General features: G+C 36.3%; 1 protein-coding gene and 1 pseudogene across 7 annotated transcripts in view; one reads left to right on the forward strand and one right to left on the reverse strand.

The window, feature by feature from the left end:
* The window catches only part of Tasp1 (taspase 1), a 207,608-nt gene that overhangs the window by 137,328 nt on the left and 45,648 nt on the right, over positions 1-24,632 (forward strand). For all 7 annotated transcript variants that reach the window (XR_016538586.1, XM_090351979.1, XM_090351978.1 and 4 more), the window contains one exon: positions 21,041-21,151. Coding sequence is in view for 6 of the 7 variants with exons in the window: in XM_090351979.1 (XP_090208105.1) it covers positions 21,041-21,151 (111 nt within the window). In the remaining variant the exon portion in view is untranslated. The remainder of the gene's footprint in view (positions 1-21,040; positions 21,152-24,632) is intronic.
* Positions 443-7,051, reverse strand: LOC150050188 (UPF0729 protein C18orf32 homolog pseudogene; annotated as a pseudogene).

A 24,632-nucleotide genomic window follows, 5' to 3' on the forward strand; every position in this document is an offset into this window, starting at 1 on the left:
GAAAGACAGATTATGGGTTGGAAAATATTAGATTTATCTTTTGATTTAGCTCAAGGAAAACTATCAGATGACTTTAATGTGAAAGAATTTTGTACAGGTGTTTTCTTTACACTAGAGTTATGAAAGATAAATTAGACCTTGTTCTTTTTTTTTTTTTTAAGAGGGTCCACTGGCACAAAGCTCCTATTTATTCATATAGTAACAAGGGAATGAGAACTACCTTAATTGGCAAGGAACTCAGGAATGAGGTCATTAAATACAACTAAGTTCATTTTAAATATAAATACCATGTATTTCCTGATTAGTACCAGGTAAGTATCTATAAACTGTCTATCCAGAATTCTAGTCTCAGAGAAATAGGTTAGAGACCACTAAAAACAAGGTGCTTTCATATCATCAGGCCCATTTTTGAAACAACTGAGATCCTTTCAGGAATGTCACATTAGTCTTTCTTTTTATCAGAGATTTCTGTTGGTCCTTTTGTTGGTAATCCATTTGCGTCTGAAGCCTTACAGCCTACTATGCCATTACTTTTTTTTAAATTATAATTAGTAAAAGGGTTACATGATATTTTCCAGATAGAAGGTGCATTAATTCGCATAGATTGATACCCTTTCACATGTCTTGGTACCCATTTCCCTCCCCCCCCACACCCCCCTCCCGTCTTAGTTTTCCCCCCCTTCCCTATCAAATTTCAAATATCCAAATACAAATAAATTCAATATATCAGATAACAAAGTGAGATACTATACCAATATGAGATAACTAAGGGATAGCAAAGGAGATGAGAGACAACATAGTACATTAAGGACAACAATTATTCATTATATGGCTTTTGTTTCAATATCCTGGAGGTCCTTTCAATTAGCTTCACATTATATGGCCTTATGTATCAAGATTTTGCTCTATTGCAGATCTCTGCTAGTAGAGCCCAAGGTTTCTACTGATTATGACGAATGAGGGAAACCATTGAGCCTAAGTTCCTTTGAGTCTGGCTTACTTCACTTAATATGACTTTTTCTAAGTCTTTCCATTTCCTAACAAATGGGGTGATGTCATTCTTTCTGACAGCAGCATAGAATTCCATTGTGTACAAATACCACAACTTGTTGATCCACTCATCAACTGAGGGACATCTGGGTTGGTTCCATATCTTTGCTATGGTGAATAGTGCTGCAATGAACATTGTTGTGCTAGTGGATTTAGTATGTCCTTGTTTCTGGATGGTTGGGTAAATGCCAAGTAGTGGAATTGCTGGGTCAAAGGGGAGTTCTATGTTTAGCCTTTTGAGGCACTGCCACATTGCTTTCCATAGTGGTTGAACGAGTTTGCACTCCCACCAACAGTGTAGTAGTGATCCCTCCTGGCCACATCCCCTCCAGCATCTGTTGTTATTAGTTTTCCTGATCCTGGCCATTCTAACTGCAGTGAGGTGGAATCTTAGAGTTGTTTTGATTTGCATTTCTTTTATGACTAGAGATGTTGAGCATTTCTTCATGTGTCTATAGGCCATTTTTGTTTCTTCTTCAGAGAAGACTCTCTTTAAGTCTTTGGCCCATTTATTAATGGGATGGTTGTTACTTTGGAGGTTAGTTTTGGAGTGATTCAATTTTTTGAGTTGTTGATATATTTTAGATATGAGGCCTTTGTCCATTGTTTGGTTGGTGAAGATCTTCTCCCACTCTGTAGGCTTCCTGATTAGTTTACTAGCTATGTCCTTTGCCATACAAAAGCTCTGCAGTTTAATGCAGTCCCACTTATCCAGCCTTTGTCTGATTTGTTGTGATTCTTGGTCCTTATTAAGCAATTTTCGACCTGTGCCAAGGAGGCCTAGTGTATCTCCTATTCCTTCCTGTAAAGTTTTCAGTGTGTCAGCTTTTACCTCCAGGTCTTTGATCCATTTGGAGTTAATTCTTGTGCAAGGTGACAAAGAAGGATCCAGCTTTAGTTTTCTGCAGGTGCTTAACCAGTTCTGCCAGCACAACTTGTTAAAGAGGCTGTCTTTCTTCCATTCTATTTTTTTGGCTCCCTTGTCAAAGATTAGGTGGCCATAGGTCTGTGGTTTAATATCTGGGTCCTCAGTTCTATTCCATTGGTCTTCAGGCCTGTTCCTGTGCCAGTACCAAGCTGTTTTGAGAATTATAGCTCTGTAATAGAGTCTAAAGTTTGGAATTGAAATTCCTCCAGCGCTGTTCTTTCTGCTAAGAAGTGTTTTTGCTATACGGGGTCTTTTATTATTCCATATGAAATTTTGGATTGCCTCTTCTATTTCTTTAAAGAATGACATTGGGATGTTGATGAGTATTGCATTGAATTTGTAGATAGCTCTTGGCAAGATTGTCATTTTCACAATGTTGATTCTTCCAATCCAGGAGCATGGGAGGTTTTTCCATTTCCTTAGTTCTGCTTTAATTTCCTTTTTTACGGTTTTAAAGTTTTCGTCAAAAAGGTCCTTTACATTCTTAGTTAAGCTAATTCCTAGGTACTTTATTTTCTTTGAGGCTATTGTGAAAGGAGTTTCTTTCCTGATTATTGCCTCATTCCTCTCACTGCTGGTGTAAAGGAAGGCAGTTGATTTTTGAGGGTTGATTTTATAGCCTGCTACTCTTCCAAAGTTTTGAATCAGCTCAAGGAGTTTGGGAGTAAAGTCTATAGGATTCTTTAAATACAGAATCAAGTCATCTGCAAAGAGGGATAGTTTTATTTCCTCTTTCCCTACTTGGATCCCCTTTATGCTTGCTTCTTGCCTTATTGCACTGGCTAGGAATTCTAGTACTATGTTAAAGAGGAGTGGAGAGAGTGGGCATCCTTGTCTCGTTCCTGATTTTAGAGGGAATGGCTTTAGATTTTCACCATTAAGTGTAATACTAGCAGTAGGTTTCTCATACACAGCCTTTATTACATTGAGGAATGTTCCATGGATTCCTAGTTTCTCCAGAGCTTTTAACATAAAGGGGTGTTGGATCTTGTCAAATGCCTTTTCCGCATCTATTGAGACAATCATGTACACACCCAATCCCGGAGCTCTGAACTTCATCAAGCAAACTTTACTTACACTGAAACCATCCATAGATCGAAATACAGTGATTGTCGGTGACTTTAACACACCACTCTCACCTATGGACAGATCAACAGGGCAAAAAGTCAACAGAGAAACCTTAGAACTGAACAACTATATAGACCAACTAGATCTAACAGACATCTGCAGAATATTCCACCCAGCAACAACACAATATACGTTTTTCTCAGCAGCCCATGGAACATTTTCCAAAATAGATCACATCTTAGGCCATAAAAGAAACCTGGACAGATTCAGAAACACTGAAATTATTCCATGCACACTCTCACACCACAAAGGCATCAAACTGGAACTGAACACACATCTCCACCAACGAAAACCCTGTAACTCATGGAGACTGAACAACACATTGTTGAATCACCAAATGGGTCATCGAAGATATCAGAACAGAAATCCAACAGTTTATGAAATTTAACAGTAAGGAGCACACAAAATACCAACTCCTTTGGGACACAGCAAAGGCAGTAGTCAGAGGAAAATTTATAGCGCTGAGTGCCTACAACAACAAGTTGGAAAAATTGCAAACCAACAAGTTAATATGCCATTACTTTTATTGTTAGCTTCTTGTACAGCTTTTTAGGCCATATATAGCCAACAAAAGGGGAGACCAGAAGGTACAACTATGGTTCCAGGAATTTTTTGAAGATCCAGAGCAGAACTGGAATGGTGATACAAGGAATGCACACTTATCATTCCAGTCTTGAGCTCCTAAATGCAAACCCACTTGGTGATTGTGAAACCCAGGCCAAGTCTGTTCTTTTTTTTTATTAAAGAATTTATTAACATCGATTTTTACATCATATTTCAAATGATATGTTTAACAAACAAGTGTTCAAGAAGGGATTCTCTGTATACAATCACTGGCACTTAGTTTTTAGAACATAATCAAAATTTGGCTAAGGGTTTTGTATATCATAGATACATATTAATTTATGAAATAAAACATTATGTCTATAGAGTCTATAGAGTCTATGTCTATAGAGTTATTTGTTATCATTTTTAACATTATTTTAAGGAAAGTCATCTTCCAGTCTTAGTCCCATACATGATAGCTATATACACAGAGAAGGAGAGGGAAGGAGGGAGGGAGGGAGGGAGGGAGAGAGAGAGAGAGAAGAATCTAACTTATTTTGAAGGCCTTGGTTTTCCTAAACAGGTGCTCTGCCACTTGAATAATGTTCCTAAATCTAAAATCATAGAGTCACTAGCCAGTTTGATCTACCTAAGGAATTCCTGTGCTTAGTTCTTTTCATTTTTTTCTTTTATTATTTCTAAGTAGTTATACAAAAGTTTTCATTTAACAAAGCAGTTTTTGTATACAATATATCTTGATCAATTTCACGCCTTCCAACATTTATACCCGTTCCTCCCCTACTAACCCCTTCTCTCATTCATCTTAATTTTGTAGGATATTCATTAGATTCTTAGACAAGAATCTCTCCCTGCATTCTCTCCCTGTTATTCTCTACCCTTTCCTCCTTGACTGCATCTCACTCCTATCTAGTACCTGCTTCCTAGTATTTTATTTGGGTAAATTTTGATTTTGCTTTTTATAAGAAATTATATTATTTGAGATCTCCCTTGAGTTTACCATATTTCAGTTAATACATATGTATACACTTGCAAACCATCCAACATATTTACTTACAAGTTTATAAGCCATTTTGCTTCCACATATGAGGAGAAACATGCATCTATTTTTCCTCTGGGTCTGTCTTCACCTAACATAATTTTTCCAAGTCTTTTCATTTCTTTACAAATGGTACAGTACCATCCCTTCTAATGCATGAGTAAACTTCTATTGTGTATATATACCATATTTGCTTGATCCATAGTCCTCTTGACTGTTCACATACCTTTGCTATGGTGGTACAGCAGTGAACATAGCAATGAGCAGGCTTTGCTGTATCCTGGTTTGTAGTCTTTTGGGTAAATGCGGGAGTGGAATTGCTGGATTAAAGGGTAGTTTGTTTCCTTCTTTTCTGTTACTTGTACTACCCTTTTGTATTGCTTTTAAAAAAGTACTGATAACAAGATGGGGGAGTGGGGGGGAGGGTAATGGGGACCAAGACATGTGAAAGGGTATCAATGTATGTGAATTAATGCACCTTCTATCTGGCAAATATTATGTAACCCTTTTATTAATTACAATAAAAAATATTAAAAAAATAAAAAAGTACTGATAGAGTTGAACTATAGTATTCCTTACCCCTGGGATCCACTGTCTAATGCAAGTAAACCAAACCTCCCCCTCCCCCCTATTTGTTGTCACTAGAATGTGCCTATAACTCTGCAGGTAAACATGCTGGACAAATAAAATACATTTAGAGGTGATACATTATAGAGGACTCTATAGACATTCCACACAGTGAGACAAAAGGAGGAGAAGAGGGGCCGGCAGTTTGGCCTGGTGGTAGAGTGCTTGCCTAGCATGTGAGAAGACCTGTGTTCAGTTCCTCTGTACCACATGCACAGAAAAAAAAGCCAGAAGTGGTGCTGTGGCTCAAGTGGTAGAGCACTAGCCTTGAGAAAGCCCAAGGACAGTACTCAGGCCCCGAGTTCAAGCCCCAGGACTGGCCAAAAAAAAAAAAAAAAGGAGGTGAGGATCACAAAAGTTTAATAGCTATCTGCATATGGTGATATATAAAATGGTGTTTACCAAAAGGTTTTTTTGTTATCTGTACCTTGTGTCTTGTATGTAACTCTATCTGCTTTTTTTGCCAGCATGGGGCTTGAACTCAGGACCTGAGCACCCCCCTTAAGCTTTCTCAAAGCTAGCGCTCTACCACTGGAGCCACAGCACCACTTCCAGCCTTTTCTGTGCATGTAGTACCGAGGAATCTGACCCAGGGCTTCATGCATGCTAGGCAAGCACTCTACCACTAGGCCACACTCCCCAGCCCCAAGTCTATCTGTTTTGGGGCTGCAGGGGGAGGGGGGGAGGTGTGCGCAGAAATGGTGGTACAAAGGTACTCACTAGACATTATGTTGAAAATGATGTCTAAAACTGGGGGCCGTTGGGAGGCAAAAACTGGTGGAAAGTGAGAGAAGTTAATACTGTTCAAAGAGGAATATATTTATTACCTGAGTTATAGAACCCCTCTGTATATCACTTTTACAATAACTGTGAAAAAAAATCCAGACTCATGATAAGGAGCAAAAAATTGTATAAGAATTTAGTGACTTACTCAGTCAGCTTGCTAGGCATTTGGTATTCATTCGGTAACATGATTGTAAAATAAAGTGGATTCACAGTGCTTAGCAAGTTACTTAAGATGTTTTATTTATCAAGAGAAAGAATATTAGATAAGAGAAAGTTTCTAAATTCCTTTATCATTCTACATTTTTCTGACTGGATCCAGTACATAAATAAGAAATTCTTTCTAATCAGATAATTTGGAAATGGGATTGGACAATGAAAAACTGCCAAAATCACTTGAGAAGCACAGATGATATTTACAAAATACTTGGAAGGAGATAAATTGGATTTAGTAGAGAGCTGAACTAGGAGTAAGGAGGTTGAGTTTTTTCCTCTTTAACATTCTGGTGGTGTAATTAATTTTCTGTCTAAAACAGACAAGTCTCTTTGTTCTCAGTTTCCTCATATATAGAATGAAGTTGAAGATCTGTATACCTCTAAAATTCCTTAGCTCCAGAAATTTATTTGATCATATGAACCGCACATGACAGTCTAAACTACTTATAAATGTACTGTTATGAATCAAAGCAGTCATTATTGAAATTATAAATTAAAACTTAATAGTGATTTCAAGTTCGTATCTGAAATTGATACTCTTTGAATGAATAAAGAAAGGTAGAAACTACTTTGTTGGTTTTGTGCAAAGTGTGGCAGTCTATTTTTGTTTTAATTTAAAAAGTTGTATAAATAGTACATGGAGATATTTTCATTACAATCTTTATAAGTACCAAATAACTTTGTATAATAATCAAATTACCTGAATTGCATTCCATTGATAACAGTTTGATGTTTGTCTTTTGATATATGGATATACATACTTCTCTCTCTATAGTTTTATTTTTAAATTTTTTATGTATCTATGTATATCTTAGAATTCCATGGTTCTAAAATATGCTATCTCCTACTGAAAGAGATTGAAGTTGTTTATGATTTTTATCTACACCATTTTACCATGCAAGAATTGTTTCTTTACATTTTTAATTATTTTTTAAGTTTCATTTTCTCTCCATTCTTAGTATATAATTCTTTTATTTTTTTGTCATTTTTTCCTTTGACTTTGGAATTTACATTTGCAGCCAGTCTAATTCCATTAAAAAAAAAAAACCCAAAACTATGCTATTTCACAAGCAGTGCAGATACCTTTGTTTTGTTTTGTTTTGTTTTGTTTTGTTTGCCAGTCCTGGGCCTTTAAGTCAGGGCCTGGGTACTGTCCTTGGGCTTTCTTTAGGCTAGAGCTCTACCACTTGAGCCACAGCTCCATTTCTGGCTTTTTGCTACGTATGTGGTACCGAGGAATCAAACCCGGGTGTTCATGCATGCTAGACAAGCATGCTAACACTAGGCTAAACTCCCGGCCCAACTGTGCAGATACCTTATAGTAAAAAAAGTCTTTCTAATTCTTCCCTTCTATCATTTTAATTTCACTTATGTATAAGCATATGCAACCAAATCATTGTTAGAAGTATTATTTTCAACAAGTTGCTGTATGTCAGATAAATTAAGAATAAGAACAATAAATTTTTATGTGCTTTCAGTTATTCCTTTTAACATTCTCCCTTAAGTTCTTTTTTTTTTTTTTTTTTTTTTTTGTTAAGTCTTGGGACTTGAACTCTGGACCTGGACGTTGTCCCTGAACTCTTCAGCTCAAGGCTACCACCCTACCCCTTCAGCCACAATGCCACTTTCGGTTTTCTGGTGGTTAATTGGAGATAAGAGTCTCAGGGACGTTTTAGTGCCTGGGTTCAGATCTCAGCCTCCTGAGTAACTAGGATTACAGATATGAACCACTGTGCCCAGTTTGTCCCTCAGTTTTTAATTTCTTTCTCTTAATTTTTCTTGTATCATGTATAATGGAAACAAATGCCTTTCATTTCTTCCTCCCCCTCCCCTTTCCTTTTTTTCTTTTCTTTTTCTTTTAGCCAGTTCTGGGGCTTGAACTCAGGTCCATGGCACTGTCCTTGGACTTTTTTTGCTCAAGGCTAGCACTCTGACATTTGAACCACAGTGCCACTTCTGGCTTTTGCTATGTATGTGGTACCAAGGAATTGAACCTGGATCTTTGTGCATGCTAGGCAAGCACTCTGCCAGTAGGCCAAACTCTCAGCCCTCATTACTTCATTTTTTTCTAGAGTTAAATAATATATATATATATATATATATTTCTTTTTCCTTTTTGCTAATCCAAGGCCTTGAACTCAAGGCCTGGGCACTGTCTCTGAGTTTCTTTTGCAAACACAACCAAATTTTATACTTGTGGCAAGAGTGAGTGAAAATGTTGAAATAATTTATTTTTAATGCAGACCTTAAATAATTCCTTATATATGAAGGCATAAAGTGAAGCATAATCAAAAATTAAAACACCCATCAGGAAGAAAGTTTCCATGAGAAGTCAAGTATTGACAAAAGGAGTTTTAGCCATACTATCAAAATGATGTTATGATGTTATGAGCACAAGATAGAAAACATAAAGTAAGTAAGATTTAGACATTGATGTTTATAAGTATGTACATTTTTTTGAAAACATATTTATCATTTTTATAAGAAGTGGAACATGTACTGGCCCCACAGCCCAGAAATTCTGGACCTAAATTGTTTTTCTTTTTCTTTCCTTTTTTTCTTTACATTGGTTGTGAACTCTTGGCCTAGGCACTGACCCTGAGCTCTTCAGCTCAAGGCTAGTGCTCTACCACTTGAGCACTAGCTGTACTACTTCTGGTTTTCTGGTTGTTAATTGGAGATAATAGGCTCACGGCTTTTCTGCTCAGGCTGGCTTGGAACTATGATCCTCAGATATCAGTCTCCTGAGTAGCTAGGATTACATTGGCATCCAGACTAGCATTGCTTTTCCAAACAGCAAAAATGAAAACTCAAATATTCATTAATACTAGAATCTACATTCTGCCGTCCTTCTCAGAGGAAATCACATGTTTAAGTACAGCAGTTGTCATTTGACAATAATACTACATCTGCTTGTTAATTTGAATAACACTTAAATGTGAGTTTTCAGTGCATGTTGAATACAAAAAACAAAATCATTACAATTGCCAAGGCGATGTCGTTACCTTTTTTGACGTGGTTGATGCATTTTTCCTTTTAGGGGCAAAACTGAGTCAGCCTGTACTGAGCAATTGTTTTGTTTTCCTCTTCTTATAAATTAAAGAAAAGCCTCAGTTATTGTATTAAGTTACTAGTGGGGTTGTTCAGCAGCAGACTAACAAGATAGGCTTCTTAGAATGAATGGAAATAGGCAGTCTGCAGTTGGAGAATAACTTCACAGGGTTTTATGTTAAGGCAAAAGTTGGTTTACTCCCTGTGGCTGAGGTTTCCTGTTTACACAATGACTCTGCCCTTCCAGAGTCTCAAAACCCCATGTATTTGGGACACTTGGAACTGTTTGAATAGCAGAGGATGACTGTATCAGCAGCATATGTGTTTCTCTCACCCAGATTTTTTGGGAACAAAACCTCCCAAATCATTTAAAATACATCAAATTTTGATTACTGGAAATAATTTGGTAATGAAGAAAAACAAACAAATTCAAAATTCTATAAACATCTATATAGTACTTCAAAAAGCACCAGTTTTATTGCTAGTCTATGTAATTTCAAAAGTTGCTGAATTTGGGGGCCATAAATTTCACTAAAAGTTGAGATATGAGGAGCTTGTCAAAATAGGAATTTTCTTATGAGTTTTGTGTTTAAACATGTTATGACACATTAGAATCTAATTAAAACTGTATAAGGAATTAATTTCATTCTGTGCAGAGAAAATTTGTTTTCATATTAGTAATTATTTTTCTACAAAGGGCATTATTTAGAAATCAAAACCTTTTTTGGGGAGAGCAAAACTCTAATATGTTACAGTAAACACAGAGCACATAATTATAATGTTGCAAGAAGGAAATTAGGTGATATGAAGCTGAAGACAGAAATGTATAATATTTTGACTGAGTTTGAATAAAACATATGCTGTGCCCGATGGATTGTGCAAATAAACCCTTAGTTGTTATAATAATTGATACAGAATTTGGATTTTTTGTTGTGATTGTAAAATCGCTTCCTCTTTTAATCTAATTTTAAAGCCATCAGATACTTGAGGGTAAGTATGATTTTTGAACCTGTTGAAACCACAAATTCATATAGGAAGAATGAGTGTATATAAACAATAGAATTCTTAACCTTTTTTGGTACAATCCAAATAATTCATTATTATTAATAGTGGGCAATTTATGTAGAGTACTTATGGTGTATTTCTATTTTTGTATGAGTAAACCCAAATGCAGCGAGATGATTTCAGAATCCTGGTAAAAAGTATGTAAGTTTTCATTGTGTAGTACTTCAGTTTTCCTGATAATTTGAATTTTTATAAAACCAAGGGACATTTGACTTTACAAAGTAATAGTTTTTAAATCACAAGCATATTTTAGTATTTTTCTTTGAAGTCCCATTTTATGACTTATTATATTTTTGACCTATTATATTTGTAATTATGATCATGATTGCTATTTTACAATGCTATAACTGAACCCAGAGCCTTGTACATCCTACACTCCTATATAACATTTCCTGGACACTCCCCTCTAAGAGAAGAGATTATAATCTATATATTTCCATGTTGTAAGAAATGACAAGGAAACTAAAGCTGAATCCTTATGTCACCCTGCACCAGAATTAGTTCCAAATGGATCAAAGACCTTGAGGTAAAAGCAGATACCCTTAAAACTTTACAGGAAGAAATAAGAGGTACACTAGGACTCATTGGCACAGGTCAAAACTTTCTTAATAAGGTCCAGAAACACAACAAATTAAAGAAAGTTTGGACAAATGGGACTGCATTAAATAGCAGAGCTTCTGTATGGCAAAGGATATAGCTAGCAAGGTAAAAATAGACCACAGAGTGGGAGAAGACCTTCACCTAGCGCTGACAGCTTGAAATTGGAAGGATTGTGTTTAGAGGCAAGCTAAGGCAGGGTGTTGTGTGTGAGCTTTTCATCTTAACAGAAGATGCTTGGTTAACAGTGCTGATCTAGAGATTCTCATTGAATCAGTGAGGTTAAACTTATACATATATGAATTTTTGTCTTTTCTTATGGACACACAGACACATATGCACATAAATATAGATTTTAGGTTTATTTCTTTGGGTCCGCATTTGAATCTAGGATGCTTTTGTGCTCTAGGTTGATGGTGGCCCATAGGGAAATTTACAATCAAAATAGACAATCATTGTGACTTTAGTCTAATGTTCAATAAAAACTGTTTGCCATCTCATAAAGCTGAGTCTAGAACTGGTTTGTAGACCCCTTAAAATTAATTTAAATTATAATCTAGGTCATTTTATGTATATATATTGCCAGTCATAGAGTTTGAAGTCAGGACCTCAGTACTCTCTCTGAGCTTCTTTTGTTTAAGGCTAGCACTCTCCCGTTTGAGCCAGAACTCTATTTCTAGCTTTTTTGCTGTTTTAACTATTTAAGTGGAGATAAGGTTCTCACAGACTTTCCTTCCCAGGCTGGCTTCAAACCTTGATCCTCAGATCTAAGCCTTCTGCTTAGCTAGAATTACAGGCATGAGCCACAGTGCCCACTAAAATTATATTTTTATGTAATTTGCTGTTTTATTTTTAGAGTTTTTGAGTTTGGCTCTCTATTGTTCCTCCTTCCATGAATTAAAACAGTTATGACTAACAAACCAGCTTGGTCATTTATTACCATTAATATCATATTGACTTTGCTGATATAAATGAAGGAAAGGAATAAATTTCAGTTTTCTTTGTTGTCCTTCTCACTGTTATACATGTTATATGGTTTTATTCATTTAACATTTTTAAATGTTTTTAGAAACTTAAAAGTGTGTAGCTCTCTGAAGTTTGACCTAGTGGTAGAGTGCTTGCCTATCATGCACCGAAGACCTGGGTTCAATTTCTCAGTGCCACATACATAGAAAAGCCAGAAGTGCTCCTGTGATTCAAGTGGCAGAGCCCTAGTCTTGAGGAAAAAGCCCAAGGGCAGTGCTCAGGACATAAGACAGGCAAACACATACATACACAAAAATGTGTGGCTCTTATTTTTCTTTATCAGCTAGTCTTATGAGGACATTTATGGTTTAATGCTATAGTTCTGTTCATTTTATTTATTAGACATAGTAAAAGGTTTTCCACAGCCTAAGGGTTCTAGGCATGCATATAAGGCAAAAATATGCAATTAAGGCAAACAGGGCAGCTAAAATTCCACAACAAAGGTAGAGAAAAAGTTCAGGACTTTATTTAGTTAAAAAAAAATGAGAAGCCAAAAAATAGATCCTGCCCAGTGATCTAAGGCTAACAAGAGTCTGTGGAATTAGGACAAGAAGAGAATTCCAGAGATATACAAGGATGGGCTGACAAGGGGCAGTAATTTAGAGCCTTCGAACAGAGAAGGAATTTCATAGGAAACAGTTGATTCGCTATGCCAGAATGTTCTGTCATCTCTCCTGAGGACACTGCACTGATAATTATGTAATGATGAGAGGACATATAAGTAACCTGGTTCAAATGACAAGTTGAGGTTGGCCATCCCTTTCATATATTACAGTGAGCATGTGGGCCTTTTACTGGAGAGTAGCAACCTCAGTGTGGTACCTGACTCCAGTTTCCAGTTAAGTGTCTTGTCCCACATTTACTGTAAGCTGCATCTACTGCAGCATGTACTTAGCACGAGAAGGGAAGAACTGTCTCCTCATCCATACTGGCATGTCCTCCTGGCTCCAGTCACTGAGGAAATCTCACTTAAAAGATCAGCCTTCCTGTTTTTTTTTTCATAGATACATATTGATCTATAAAACATTGTGTCTATAGAGTATACAGATTTGTATGCCTATGTAGTTATATTTATATCTCCAAAATAATGTCAATGACCTTGAGTCCAAATATTGAGTCCTCGCTTTTGTACTGTTTGGATCTAATAACCACATATCCCAATGTGCCTTTTGTTCCTTTGGTCTTGACTAATCTCACTCAACATGGTTTGCTCTAGTTTCATCAACTTCCTAATGAATGCTGCCATTATTTTATCTTGTCTGTTGGCTATGTAGAATTCCATTGTATATAGGTACCACATTTTATGTATCCATCTGTAGTAGGGCATCTGGGTTGTTTCCATCACTTGTCTATTGTGAACAGTGCAGTGAATGAACATGGCGGGGCAGGTGCCCTTAGCATATCCTGGGTTATGTCTTCTTGCCTTTTGACAGTAATTTACAACCCATTCTACTCTCTGCAGAACAGTCTATTCATAGTCTTTCTCTAAAGAATTTTGTTTTAATAATTGGTGTACATCTAGGATTCTCCTAGCAAAGGATCACAATAGCTCAAAAGCCATGTACATATGGTCATATAGGATGAAACTAAATGAAATGAACTCTAGATATGGAAACAATGGGTTTATCCTTGTCATTGTTGTTCTTATTGTACTATGTGAAGTTATTTCTTTTCTCTTTTTTTACACTTATGGTATATCTCGGGTGGTCAATGTATCTGACTTTGTTACCTGGTATATTGTCTCTGCATTTATTTGTTTATTTAAAATAGGGAAGGGAAGGGGGAAAACGAGATGATTGGTGGGGGTGGAGGGAGGGAAAATGGGACAAGAAACACGAGAAGGGGTATCAATGTTTGAGAAGTAATGTACCCACTACCTGACAAATGTAACTGTAACCCCTCTATATATTACCCTGACAATAAAATACAATTTTTTAAAAAAATCATTTTTAAATAGAAAATAAATTTCCTTAACCTCTTGATGGCTCTCGACAGTGAAGAAGATAAAATATAGGCAATAATTCAAGTCTTGACTATGAGCACTATCTGACTTCTTGCTTCCTACCACAATTCTTGCTCATTTTCTTGGTCCCCCTCATCTTATTTTTGCCTTCCTAAATTCCCAGGTTCTTTCACATCTCATGTGCTATTTCCTTATTTTGGACTGTTATCTTGCTTTTTCTTTTTTCTCATCTTTTGGTGAAAGTTCAATTAGGTTTTCAGTTTTCCTTTGAGCAGGGATCTAATGTACTTGTTTACTGAGATACTGACATAATTCTAGCACCCGCAATGATGTTAGGTATATTATTAATAGTACTTCATGGATAGGTAGTACATAAATGAAGGAAAAATAATGATGCTTTTAAATTATGTCCCACTATTTTGGATTTCCCCCTTTTTTTCACTATATACTCCTCCTCCCCCACCAGGTGTTGTCCCTGAGCTCTTCAGCTCAAGGCTACCTCCCTGCCCTTGAGCCATAACACCACTTTTGGTTTTCTGGTGGTTAATTGAAAATAAGAGCCCAGGCTGGCTTTGAACCACAGTCCTCAGATCTCTGCCTCTTGTGTAGCTAGAATTACAGGTATGAGCCACCATGCCTGGCTCAGTATAACCCATTTTTAAAAAAGCAGTTTTCATGTTTCAAATTGCAGTAGAAAAGAAACTCATTCAGTATAAGTCCTCTCACTGCAAGATACCTAGGTCAGATTTACTTGAACTTTTGAAACCACCAAAAAATATTGTTGGGACTCTATCAGAAACAGATTCTCATGATACAGTATACTTCTCAACTGATTTATTGAATGCTAACTCATTTGTACAACTACTCAAGATAAAAAATATAACTTAGAAAAGAAATTTACATTCCTGTTAACATGATCACAGAAGATCTGGGAGATGATACCATCTTTGTGATCTTTTGAGTCACCAGTTGTTAGTTTATCTTACTACTCCTCCTCTTTTTTCATAGGCCTTCTCAGTCTATTTCTTCCTCTGCTATCTTCATTTCAACAAGTTATCATAGTCTCAACTACCAGCCCCTGGCCATTGCCTTGTGACCTTTTTATTTCTTTCCATTTAGTTTGTTTTTTTCTGCATTTTCCCTCAGTAGTTGTTATTCTCAACAGCATTGTTGCTTGACTCTCCAGGACTTTGTTCCTGTTTGGATTCACTCATTTACCTCTCAGATTTGTGATCTGTAAAAACTATCTCATGTACTCAGGTCCACATGTTTCTTCTTCTAGTACTGTTTGGTCCAGGCCATCATCCTTCCCTCTAGTTTGTGGCTATACACCTTTCAGCTTGTGTCTGGGACAGTGTAACAGAAATTGAGTACTTGCTACATTGCAAGCATTGTGCATTCTTCTTTGTGATCTTCCTTAAGGTTCAGCTTGTCTAAATACTGGGATCCATGAATGTTCAGTATAGTGTTGCTTAGCACCATTATATCTGTCTGTATTCAATTTATTGTCCAAGAGCAGGTTTGCCTTCTTTCCTTCACTGTGGGGCCTTATTAAGTTAGTGTATTTCTTCTCAAGGCCCTCAATTCTTAGCACATGGCCTACTATTATGCTTTTTAAATGTAATAGGTATTCATTGATTACCTACTCTGTGTCATATACTTGTTCTGGGGTTTGGGCAGTTACTGTTCTAATTGCCCACACATTTTAGCGAGACACATACATATTTATAATATGTGTGTAGCATACATGAGTATATATGTGTGTGTATACAAATACAAATATTTGTGTATACATTACCTAGGAGACTGTTGAGCATAAAATAGGTGTTATGGTCAATGACTTCACTTAGAAGGGGGTGTGTAGTGAAATGCAATCAAAATCAAATGAAATACAAATCACATGTATCATTGCATTGGTGCACTGTCTGGTTGAATTCTAGCCTTCTGTATACATGGTTACCTGCCTCAATGAATGACACTATTGCACACTCAGGTTACACTATTCATGCCAATGTCATTAACTTCACAGTGCAAAAATTGCAGTATTTTATGATTTAGAGTTGTGAGCTCAAGCACACATATTAAAAATGATAATATGCATTTGTAATTAAAATGTCTATGGATTTCCATCACCTCAGAAATATTTTTATGCTTTGTGTTTTATATCCTGAATCAACAGTCTTTTTTTTAAATGAATAATTGACTTAAATTTCTTGCAATTGGTGTGCTTTCACCTACAGACAATGTGCCTTAGAACTTAGAAGTGTTTGTTTTAATTGTTTTCACTCTACTTTCAAAAGGTAGGTGAGCTTAAATTTCTTGTTTTAGAAATATTTAAGTGGTGATTCTAGACTATAATAAACATGATAAGGTGGCTCAGAAGACTAAGTACGGACTATGAGAAAAAAAAGTTTTATGCTAAGAACATATATCTGCAGACATTCTGCAGAGACACGTATTTGATCAAAAGCACGGATGATCCTTTTAAATTATTTAGAAGTGTTTTCCCATTTTTTTTTTTTTGGAGGGCCATGTCACATTTCTTTATCTGACAGCCCATGTCGTCTCAGTATTTTGGGATGTCATTGATAAAAATGATTATCTTAAGGTTTTCCTTGGAAAAATTTTATTAAGGCATCCTGACTCTTGAGCAAAATCACAATTAATTTAATAATATCCATATAAAAATGCTAATGAGTGCAGAGAATCAAGAATATGAAATAATCCTATTTTTAAAATCCTGTGAGAGTAATAGGAGTTGGAGACATGGCTTGAGTGGCAGAGCATCTGTCAAGAAGTATGAATCCTCCTATAGCAAATTTGAGTCCCGATCTCAGAAGAAAATGAAAAGACTGTTTCAAACAACAAATCATGATAAGAAACTAGATCAAAGAGAATATACTATGAAGGTGTAATAGTTAAATTAGTTCAGAATCTGTCTGGGAATAGTTTTAGTATTGGAACATTCAAATACACATGAAAGTTTAGTAGGTAATAAAAATTTATCTTAAATCAATTAAACCTAGTGTAGTTACCCTAGGCAACTCATCCAAACTTCCTGTGCCTTAGTTTCCTATGTGTAAATAAGAATAGTTTTTTTAGAAAAAGGACAAACTTTTTAAAAGATCTGCAGGTAAGGAGATGAATTTCACATAGTTATGCTATATAGTTGACTGACAATTTAGGGAGAAAACATCACAGGATCTTTACACAAAAAGTAATTTCACAAGGAATGAAATTTAAAATTTAAAGGCTATAATTGTATATATACTAGCAAAAAATGAGCAAATTATATTAGTAATTACTCAAAACTCACAATATAAAAGTCTGAAAGGAAAAACATTGATAAGCCAACTATCTAAGCATTAAAATTTTTTACTAATTTTTCCTTTACTATAAAAAAGAATTCATAGACAAAATCAAGATAGTTGACAAACTATGATACAACACATAAGGCCAGCAACTTATTGCCTTAATAGATGGAATGTAGGATGTTAGTAAGGAAAACACAAGAAGCCAATTAAGAAATGGGTACAAAAATCTTAATTGGGATTTTATTTGATTGATCTGACAGAAATCTAGCAAGAGGACTAAATGTCCTCAGCATTTGAGTATCTTGGATACATTTAATATCCGAACCACATCTAGTTAGTACAGGCTATAACCCCTATAATTCTAACTGCTCAGGAGGCTAAGATCTGAGGACTGTATTTCAAGCCAGACTTAGTGGAAAATTTCATGAAGCTCTATCACCAGCTAATCAGCAGAAAATATGGACTATACGTATGGCTGAAGTGGTAGAGCAGTAGCTATGAGCAAAAAAGCTGAGTTGAAAGCATAATGTTCTGAGTTTAAGCCTCAATGCTGAAACAAAAAAGAAAAGACAAAATGATCCAAACTACAGTGTAGATATTTAACATTGTTCAAAAACAAAAAAATGTAAATTAAGATCACAGTGAAATCACTTTTATTAATCAGATTGGTGATAAAGAGGTTGCAAATACCCTGTCTTGTTATAGTTACAGGGAAATGCATATTCTCAAACTGTGTCTTGTAAGTGTAAAAGTTTTTAGAGGACAGTTTAGAGATCTGTGGCAAATAAGTTATTAAATGCAAATTGATTCATTAACTATATACTATTCATTAACTATATACTATTTCAACTATATTCCATAGAAAATAGTAATAAATCTATGAAAGATAGATATGTCTAGATATTAAGGGTTGTATTGTTTCTAATTGTAAAACAAAATCAAATGAAACAAAGAAACAAAACATCTGAAACAACCTAATGTATACTAGGTACGGTGACTTAGATTCATTTTCTTTTCAGCACTTCTGTCTAGATAGATTTTCTTATCCTTCAGCCTGCCCAGCAGAATTTATGCAAAAACCTATGTTGTTCACTTTATTTATTATTATTATCCTTTTAAGACCTGACAATCCTTTTCTGTTTTGTTTTGAATTGTATTTCTTCATCATTTACTTAATTTTCCAACCTTCTTTCATTCTGTTAGCTTTATGAGGAAGGATGTCTATGAAGTAAATTCCTGAAGACTTTGTACATTATTCTTCTCTATGATTGATTGACATTTTGGCTGACTATAGAATTTTATGTTGGAAATATTTTCCACAACATTTCTTTTATTAACTATTTATTTATTTATTTATTTATGCAGGTCCTGGGGTCTAAGCTCAGGGCCTGAGCACTGTCCTTTGGCTTTCCTCAAGGCTAATGCTCTACCACTTGAGCCACAGCCCCTCTTCCAGCTTTTCTCTATATGTGGTACTGAGGAATTGAACTCAGATCTTAGTGAATTCTAGGCAAGCACTCTACCACTAGGCCAAACTCCCAGCCCCTCCACAACATTTTTAAGATAGCATATGATTTATTATGTATCATTATTTAACAAGTACCCATTGTTGATCTTGGTATTATTGTTGGTGTTTTGTTATTATTATTATCTCTGTTATCTCTCCTCTCTCTGTGTGTCTCTTATAGAGGAGGACTGATCTCAGGGCTAAGTAAACACTTTAGTTTTGAAAAACATCCCCAAATCTCCCTTTTTACTTCTCATCTGCTTCTGTTCTTTTCTTTTTCTTCTTTCTTTTCAATTCATCTTCATTGTTTTACTATTATTTTCACCCGAAAGCCCTTACCAGAAGGCATAGGCAAGTTGCTTTTTCAGTGTTTCTTAAGTTATTCCTGGATTTGTTGGGGTTGCAGCAAAGGAATGATCCAGTCTTCTATTCAGAGTCTATCATCCTGGTATCTTATATCCTGGAAGTTGAGTATCTCACTGCTCTCTCTCTCTCTCTCTCTCTCTCTCTCTCTCTCTCTCTCTCTCTCTCTCTCTCTCTCTCTCTCTCTCTCTCTCTCTCTCTCTCTCTCTCAGATTCCAGTCTTCGGAAGGAGGAACTTTCTTGCTAGCAGCAATCCTGCGCTTTAGTTTGGGAGGGCAACAAACTATACGTACTAGGGCCAAAAATCATGTTTCCAAGGCTTCATCATAGCTTCTGCCCCATTTACCCCCATTCTCTACCTACTCCTCCTGCTCTTTCCTCTTCTTCCTTTTTTTAAAACTGTTTTAAAATTTTTATTTTTGTTTTTTGCCAGTCATGGAGCCTGAACTCAAGGCCTGAGCACTATCCTTGGGTTTTTTTCTAAAGGTTAACGCTCTACCACTTAAGCCACGACACCACTTCCGGCTTTTCTGTGTGTGTGGTACTGAGGAATTGAACCCAGGTCTTCACGCATGCTAGGCAAGCACTCTACCACTAGGCCAAACTCCCAGCCTATTCTTCTTCTTTTTTTTTTTAAACATATTTTAAAATGTTTAAAAGAATTTTTAGCAGAACATCATTTGCTGATATCTGGTCTAGAAGATTCTTTTGGATGCTTTCAAGCAGCTGTCTTCATTCATCCCTGTCTAATGCTTCTTGCCTTCAGAGGAGACTGAAGGCTCTAACTTTCAATCCTTTGCAGTTTTATAGAAAAGGTGGTTCTTATAGTTGCCCACTCCAGGTTCCCTCACCCAGTGGAAAGGTAGATTTCAGCTTTCTGAGGCCTGCTCCATAAACAGTTACTTAGTTCTTCCCATCTTCCAAAAAGTCAGTTATTTTCTTGTCTGCCTTTTCTTTTACACTTTCGTATCATGCTTGTTTTCTTCTTTTTAATCAATTTGCTGGAATCTGCAGAGGGAGTGGAGATAAATGTACATGTTTAATCTACTAAGTTTAACTATAAGCTCCCTCCAGATCCAGTTTGACCTATTTTTATTTTTACTATTTTCTTTGATAGTTCTTGGGTTCATTTTGCATTTGTTCTCCAGGTGCTCCCTTGCTATGCCAAATGTTCCAAGAAGATGTCCTTGGAGAAAAAATATGAGGGATTTTCAAGTGTAATGTTCTTCAAATGCTCACAGTGGTTCAGTGTGTGTGAGAGATCTCAAGAAGGCCAGGCTGCTTCTAACCACCAGACTCATAATAGAAATAGTTTCACCCTTATTTGTATAAGTCATCAGGAGAATTTTTAAACGTTTGCAATAAAATTTGTGGCTTATTGTTTTAAAATTGATTTTAAGGTAGTGAATCAAAGCTTTGTTGGTGGTGTACCCCTGACAACCAGTAGAGCCTGGGGAGAGATCCCTAAGAGCTGATCAAAGAGAGTTGTTGGACATTTATTTTTTGTGGAGTTGCATTCAGTCCTTTAATCTAGTACTGTTTCCAATTCCATCCTGAATGCAGTTCTACATCCATCCCCTACTCAAGTAGTCTTGGCAGCATCTGGCACTATCTTTGCCAAATGGCCCCTGTTCAGGCACAAGCCTGCCTTTGCCATGATCATGTCTATATGAAGAACAAGCAATAAATGTCATAAAATGTGCATCTTTTAAGGTCTTTATTCATGCTATATAGATTTTTATTCTAGTGATCAAATGAAAATTGAAAATTAAAAAGAGTAAAATTCACTAGAAAATGACTGTTAGTCCTTTCTATCCAGGTTCGCCTTTCCTTGCTAGTGAAGATGGTGTGCTTGGCGGAGTAATTGTCCTCCGGTCATGCAGGTGTTCGGGAGAGCCTGACTCCTCTCAGAGTAAGCAGACTCTTCTAGGTAAGTTGGACATAGACATAGTGTGTTTTTTTTTTCTTGTTTGATTATATTTTTGTTTTGTTTTGTTTGTTTTCCGGCCAATAGTGAAGCTTGAACTCTGGGCCTGGGCAGTGTCCCTGAGCTTTTCAGCTCAAGGCTAAGTGCTCTATCACTTTGAGCCACAGTGCCACTTCCAGCTTTCTGGTGGTTGAGATAAGAGTCTCCAATTGGACTTTTGTGCCTGGGCTCACTTTAATCCGTGATGCTCAGAGCTCAGCCTCCTGAATAGATAGTATTACAGATGTGAGCCACCAGTGCCTGGGTCTTTTCTTTCTTTTTTTAAGACATGAATTTTTAATCTATGGGAGGAAAAGAATACACTATTAATATCAAGTACTTCTACTATCATTTTCAATATGTAAACTTGCAAAGAATAGCCTATTTTGAAGTACATGGTTAGAGTATATTTTTCAAATGAATTTAGGTCTGTTAGTAACTTCCATTACTGATTCGTCTCCCTTTTTTTTTTTTTGCCAGTCCTGGGCTTGGGCTCAGGGCCTGAGCACTGTCCCTGGATTTTCTCAAGGCTAGGGCTCTACCACTTGAGCCACATCACCACTTCTGGCTTTTTGCTACGTATGTGGTACCAAGGAATCGAACCCGGGTCTTCATGCATGCTAGGCAAGCATTTTACCACTAGGCCAAACTCCCGGCCCTTGTCTTCCATATTTCATAGAGCATTCCAGGTGACATATAACATTGTATGCAACAAAATAGAAGCTTCTTCCTGTTTCTCTTCCCAAAAGTAATAAGAACCATGTGAAGAGCTACTGGCCTAGAAGCCAGTCTTGGCTCCATGGCTTATTAGCTGTGACGCCTTCACGCATCACTCTTACTGTACCGTGCCACTTCCTCATCTGTAAAATAAGGACATTTGCCCTGCCCATCTCATAAAGCTGAGGGTGAGGGAGGGGCAAAGAAATGGTTTTTGCAGATTTGTAGATGTCCATCCAGATGTGTGGTTTTGTGTCTAGCCAAACACACTTGTGGGGATGGAACCAGCAGATCTCCATTGCCAAGACTTAGACTTGCAGAGTTGCCATTGCTATTGAGTTGCCTTGTTCTAATTTATCTGTGCAGAGGATCTAAAAAAAATCTGTGTTAGGATAGTACAGGGGCTAGATTGCAGGGGCCCTTTGTGCTTGGTTAAACTAACTTTTTAATTGAAGCATGCATATAGTCGGGATAGCATAATTGTAACTTTATGATGAATTGCAACAAAGTAGACCCACACTGAGCAACTAGGACCTAGATTAAAAGGATAGTATTTTTCTGCAGCTACCAAGCCTCCTGTGTTAACTCTGCTAGTATCTACACATTCCAAAGTTTACTAGTATGCTAACTTCTAACACCATGGTTATTTCTGCCTTGCTTCATGTATTATATACATGTAATCATAGAACATGTATTATTGGTGTCAGGTCTTCACTAACAGTAATTCTATCCATGTCACATGTAGCATGAATTATTATGCTGTTGGTTAGTATCTTACTATGTAGATATAGCATCAAGTATGAATCAATTCTTCTGATTTTTAAGACATAGACAAACAGTATAGGTCAGTCACAGCAGCTGTGGTGGTTCAGTCATTCCTATAAATGTGGGTGATTATTTTTAATTTCTTTAGTACAAATCTTTTCCTGTTCCGAGGTTCATAAAATCAAGGACTGTGTTTTTCTGCATATAAAAAAGTGTTTTTCCATAGAATCAGAAGATTTTAACAATAAAGTCTCTTCATTCTTGTCTTAAAAAAATGAAATGTGCTTTTATATAAGACCTTTTTGTTCACTTAGACTCTGACATCAACCCCACCGGTTTTCTATCATAGTGTTTCTTTTTCTATCTAGTATACTTGGTACTCAGGTTGCTCAAAAGTGTATGTGTAAGGAACAACTTCTGTTAAGACAAATTGTGTTTTGTTTCTTTGTTATATGTAATAATTTATCTTAATTATCAATTTGGTTAAATTGAGAAGCATCTAGGAGATAAGCACACCTCTAGATGTGTCTTGAGAGCATTTCCACAAAGGTTAAATAAGTAGAGAAAACCTACCTAAATGTGGGAGGCACCATCCTGTAAACTGGAATCAGAATGGAATAGAAAGGATAAACGGATAAAATAAATAAAGCTCACTAGTGCAGTTCTTTCCCCCTCTCCTCGCTTTGTGGCCACTATGATGTGAATTGCTCTGCATTGCCATCACCTCTCCACCAAAGTCTTTGGAGCTCTTAGCCAAGATCATTCCTTTCTCCTATAAATTGTTTGTATCAAGAATTTCTCCATAGCAAAAATCTGATTTACTCTTTTTTTTTGTATTGTGTTTTACTGTCAAGGTCATATATAGAAAAGTCACATTTACATTCATCAGGTAGTGGTGGTGCATTACTTCTTGAACACTAATATCCCTTCTCATGTTTTGTCCTCCTTTCCCTCCCCTCTCCCCCTCTCAATCATCTTGTTTTCCTCCTCTCCTTCCCTATTTCAAATAAACAAATAAATGTATAGACAATATACTAGGTAACAAAGTCAGATACAGTAATCACATGAGGTTGACCATAAGGGGGAAAAAAGAGAAGAAATAACATCACATAGTACATTAAAAACAAAAATGACAAAGATAAACCTCATGTTTCCATATCTTGATTTGAAACTTCGGTAAAGTAGCAGGATATAAAATTAACCCTCAAAAATCAATGACTTTCCTGTATGCCAACAATGAGAAGAGCAAGGCAGAAATCAGGAAAGCAACTCCTTTCCCCATAGCCTCAAAATAAAATACATAGGAATTAACTAAGGATATAAAGGACCTTTATGATGAAAACTTAAAAAACCTGAAAAAGGAAATTAAAGCAGGACTGAGGAAGCGGAAAAACCTCCCATGCTCCTGGATTGGAAGAAATAACGTCATGAAAATGGCAGTCCTGCTGAGGGCTATCTACAAATTCAATGCAATAACTATCATTATCCCAATGTCATTCTTAAAGGAAATAGACGAAGCGATGCAAAATTTCCTATGGAATAATAAAAAGACCTAATAAACATTAACAATCCTTAGCATAAAGAACACTGTTGGAGGAATATCAATACCAAACTTTAGACTCTTTTTCAGAGCTATAGTGATCAAAACAGCTTTGTACTGGTACAAGAATAGGCCTGAGGATCAATGGAATAGAACTAAAGTCCCAGAAATCAACCCATAGACTTTTGGACACCTAATCTTCGATAGGGAAACTCCTAAAAATAGGATGGAAGAAAGACAGCCTTTTTAACAAATGGTGCTGGCAGAATTGGTTAAGCATCTGTAGAAAACTGAAGTTGGATCTTGATATACTATCTTAATCGTTGTTGAATCTTTTGAATATTCTTTACAGTTGGGTAGTAGGGTATTTGTTGTAAATATACACAGAGGTTGATCTGGGTTTTCAACAAATATTCAAAATAA

The sequence above is a fragment of the Megascapheus bottae genome, chromosome 18 (genome assembly GCF_031878675.1).
Source record: "Megascapheus bottae isolate mThoBot1 chromosome 18, mThoBot2.hap1, whole genome shotgun sequence".
Taxonomy (NCBI): domain Eukaryota; kingdom Metazoa; phylum Chordata; class Mammalia; order Rodentia; family Geomyidae; genus Megascapheus; species Megascapheus bottae.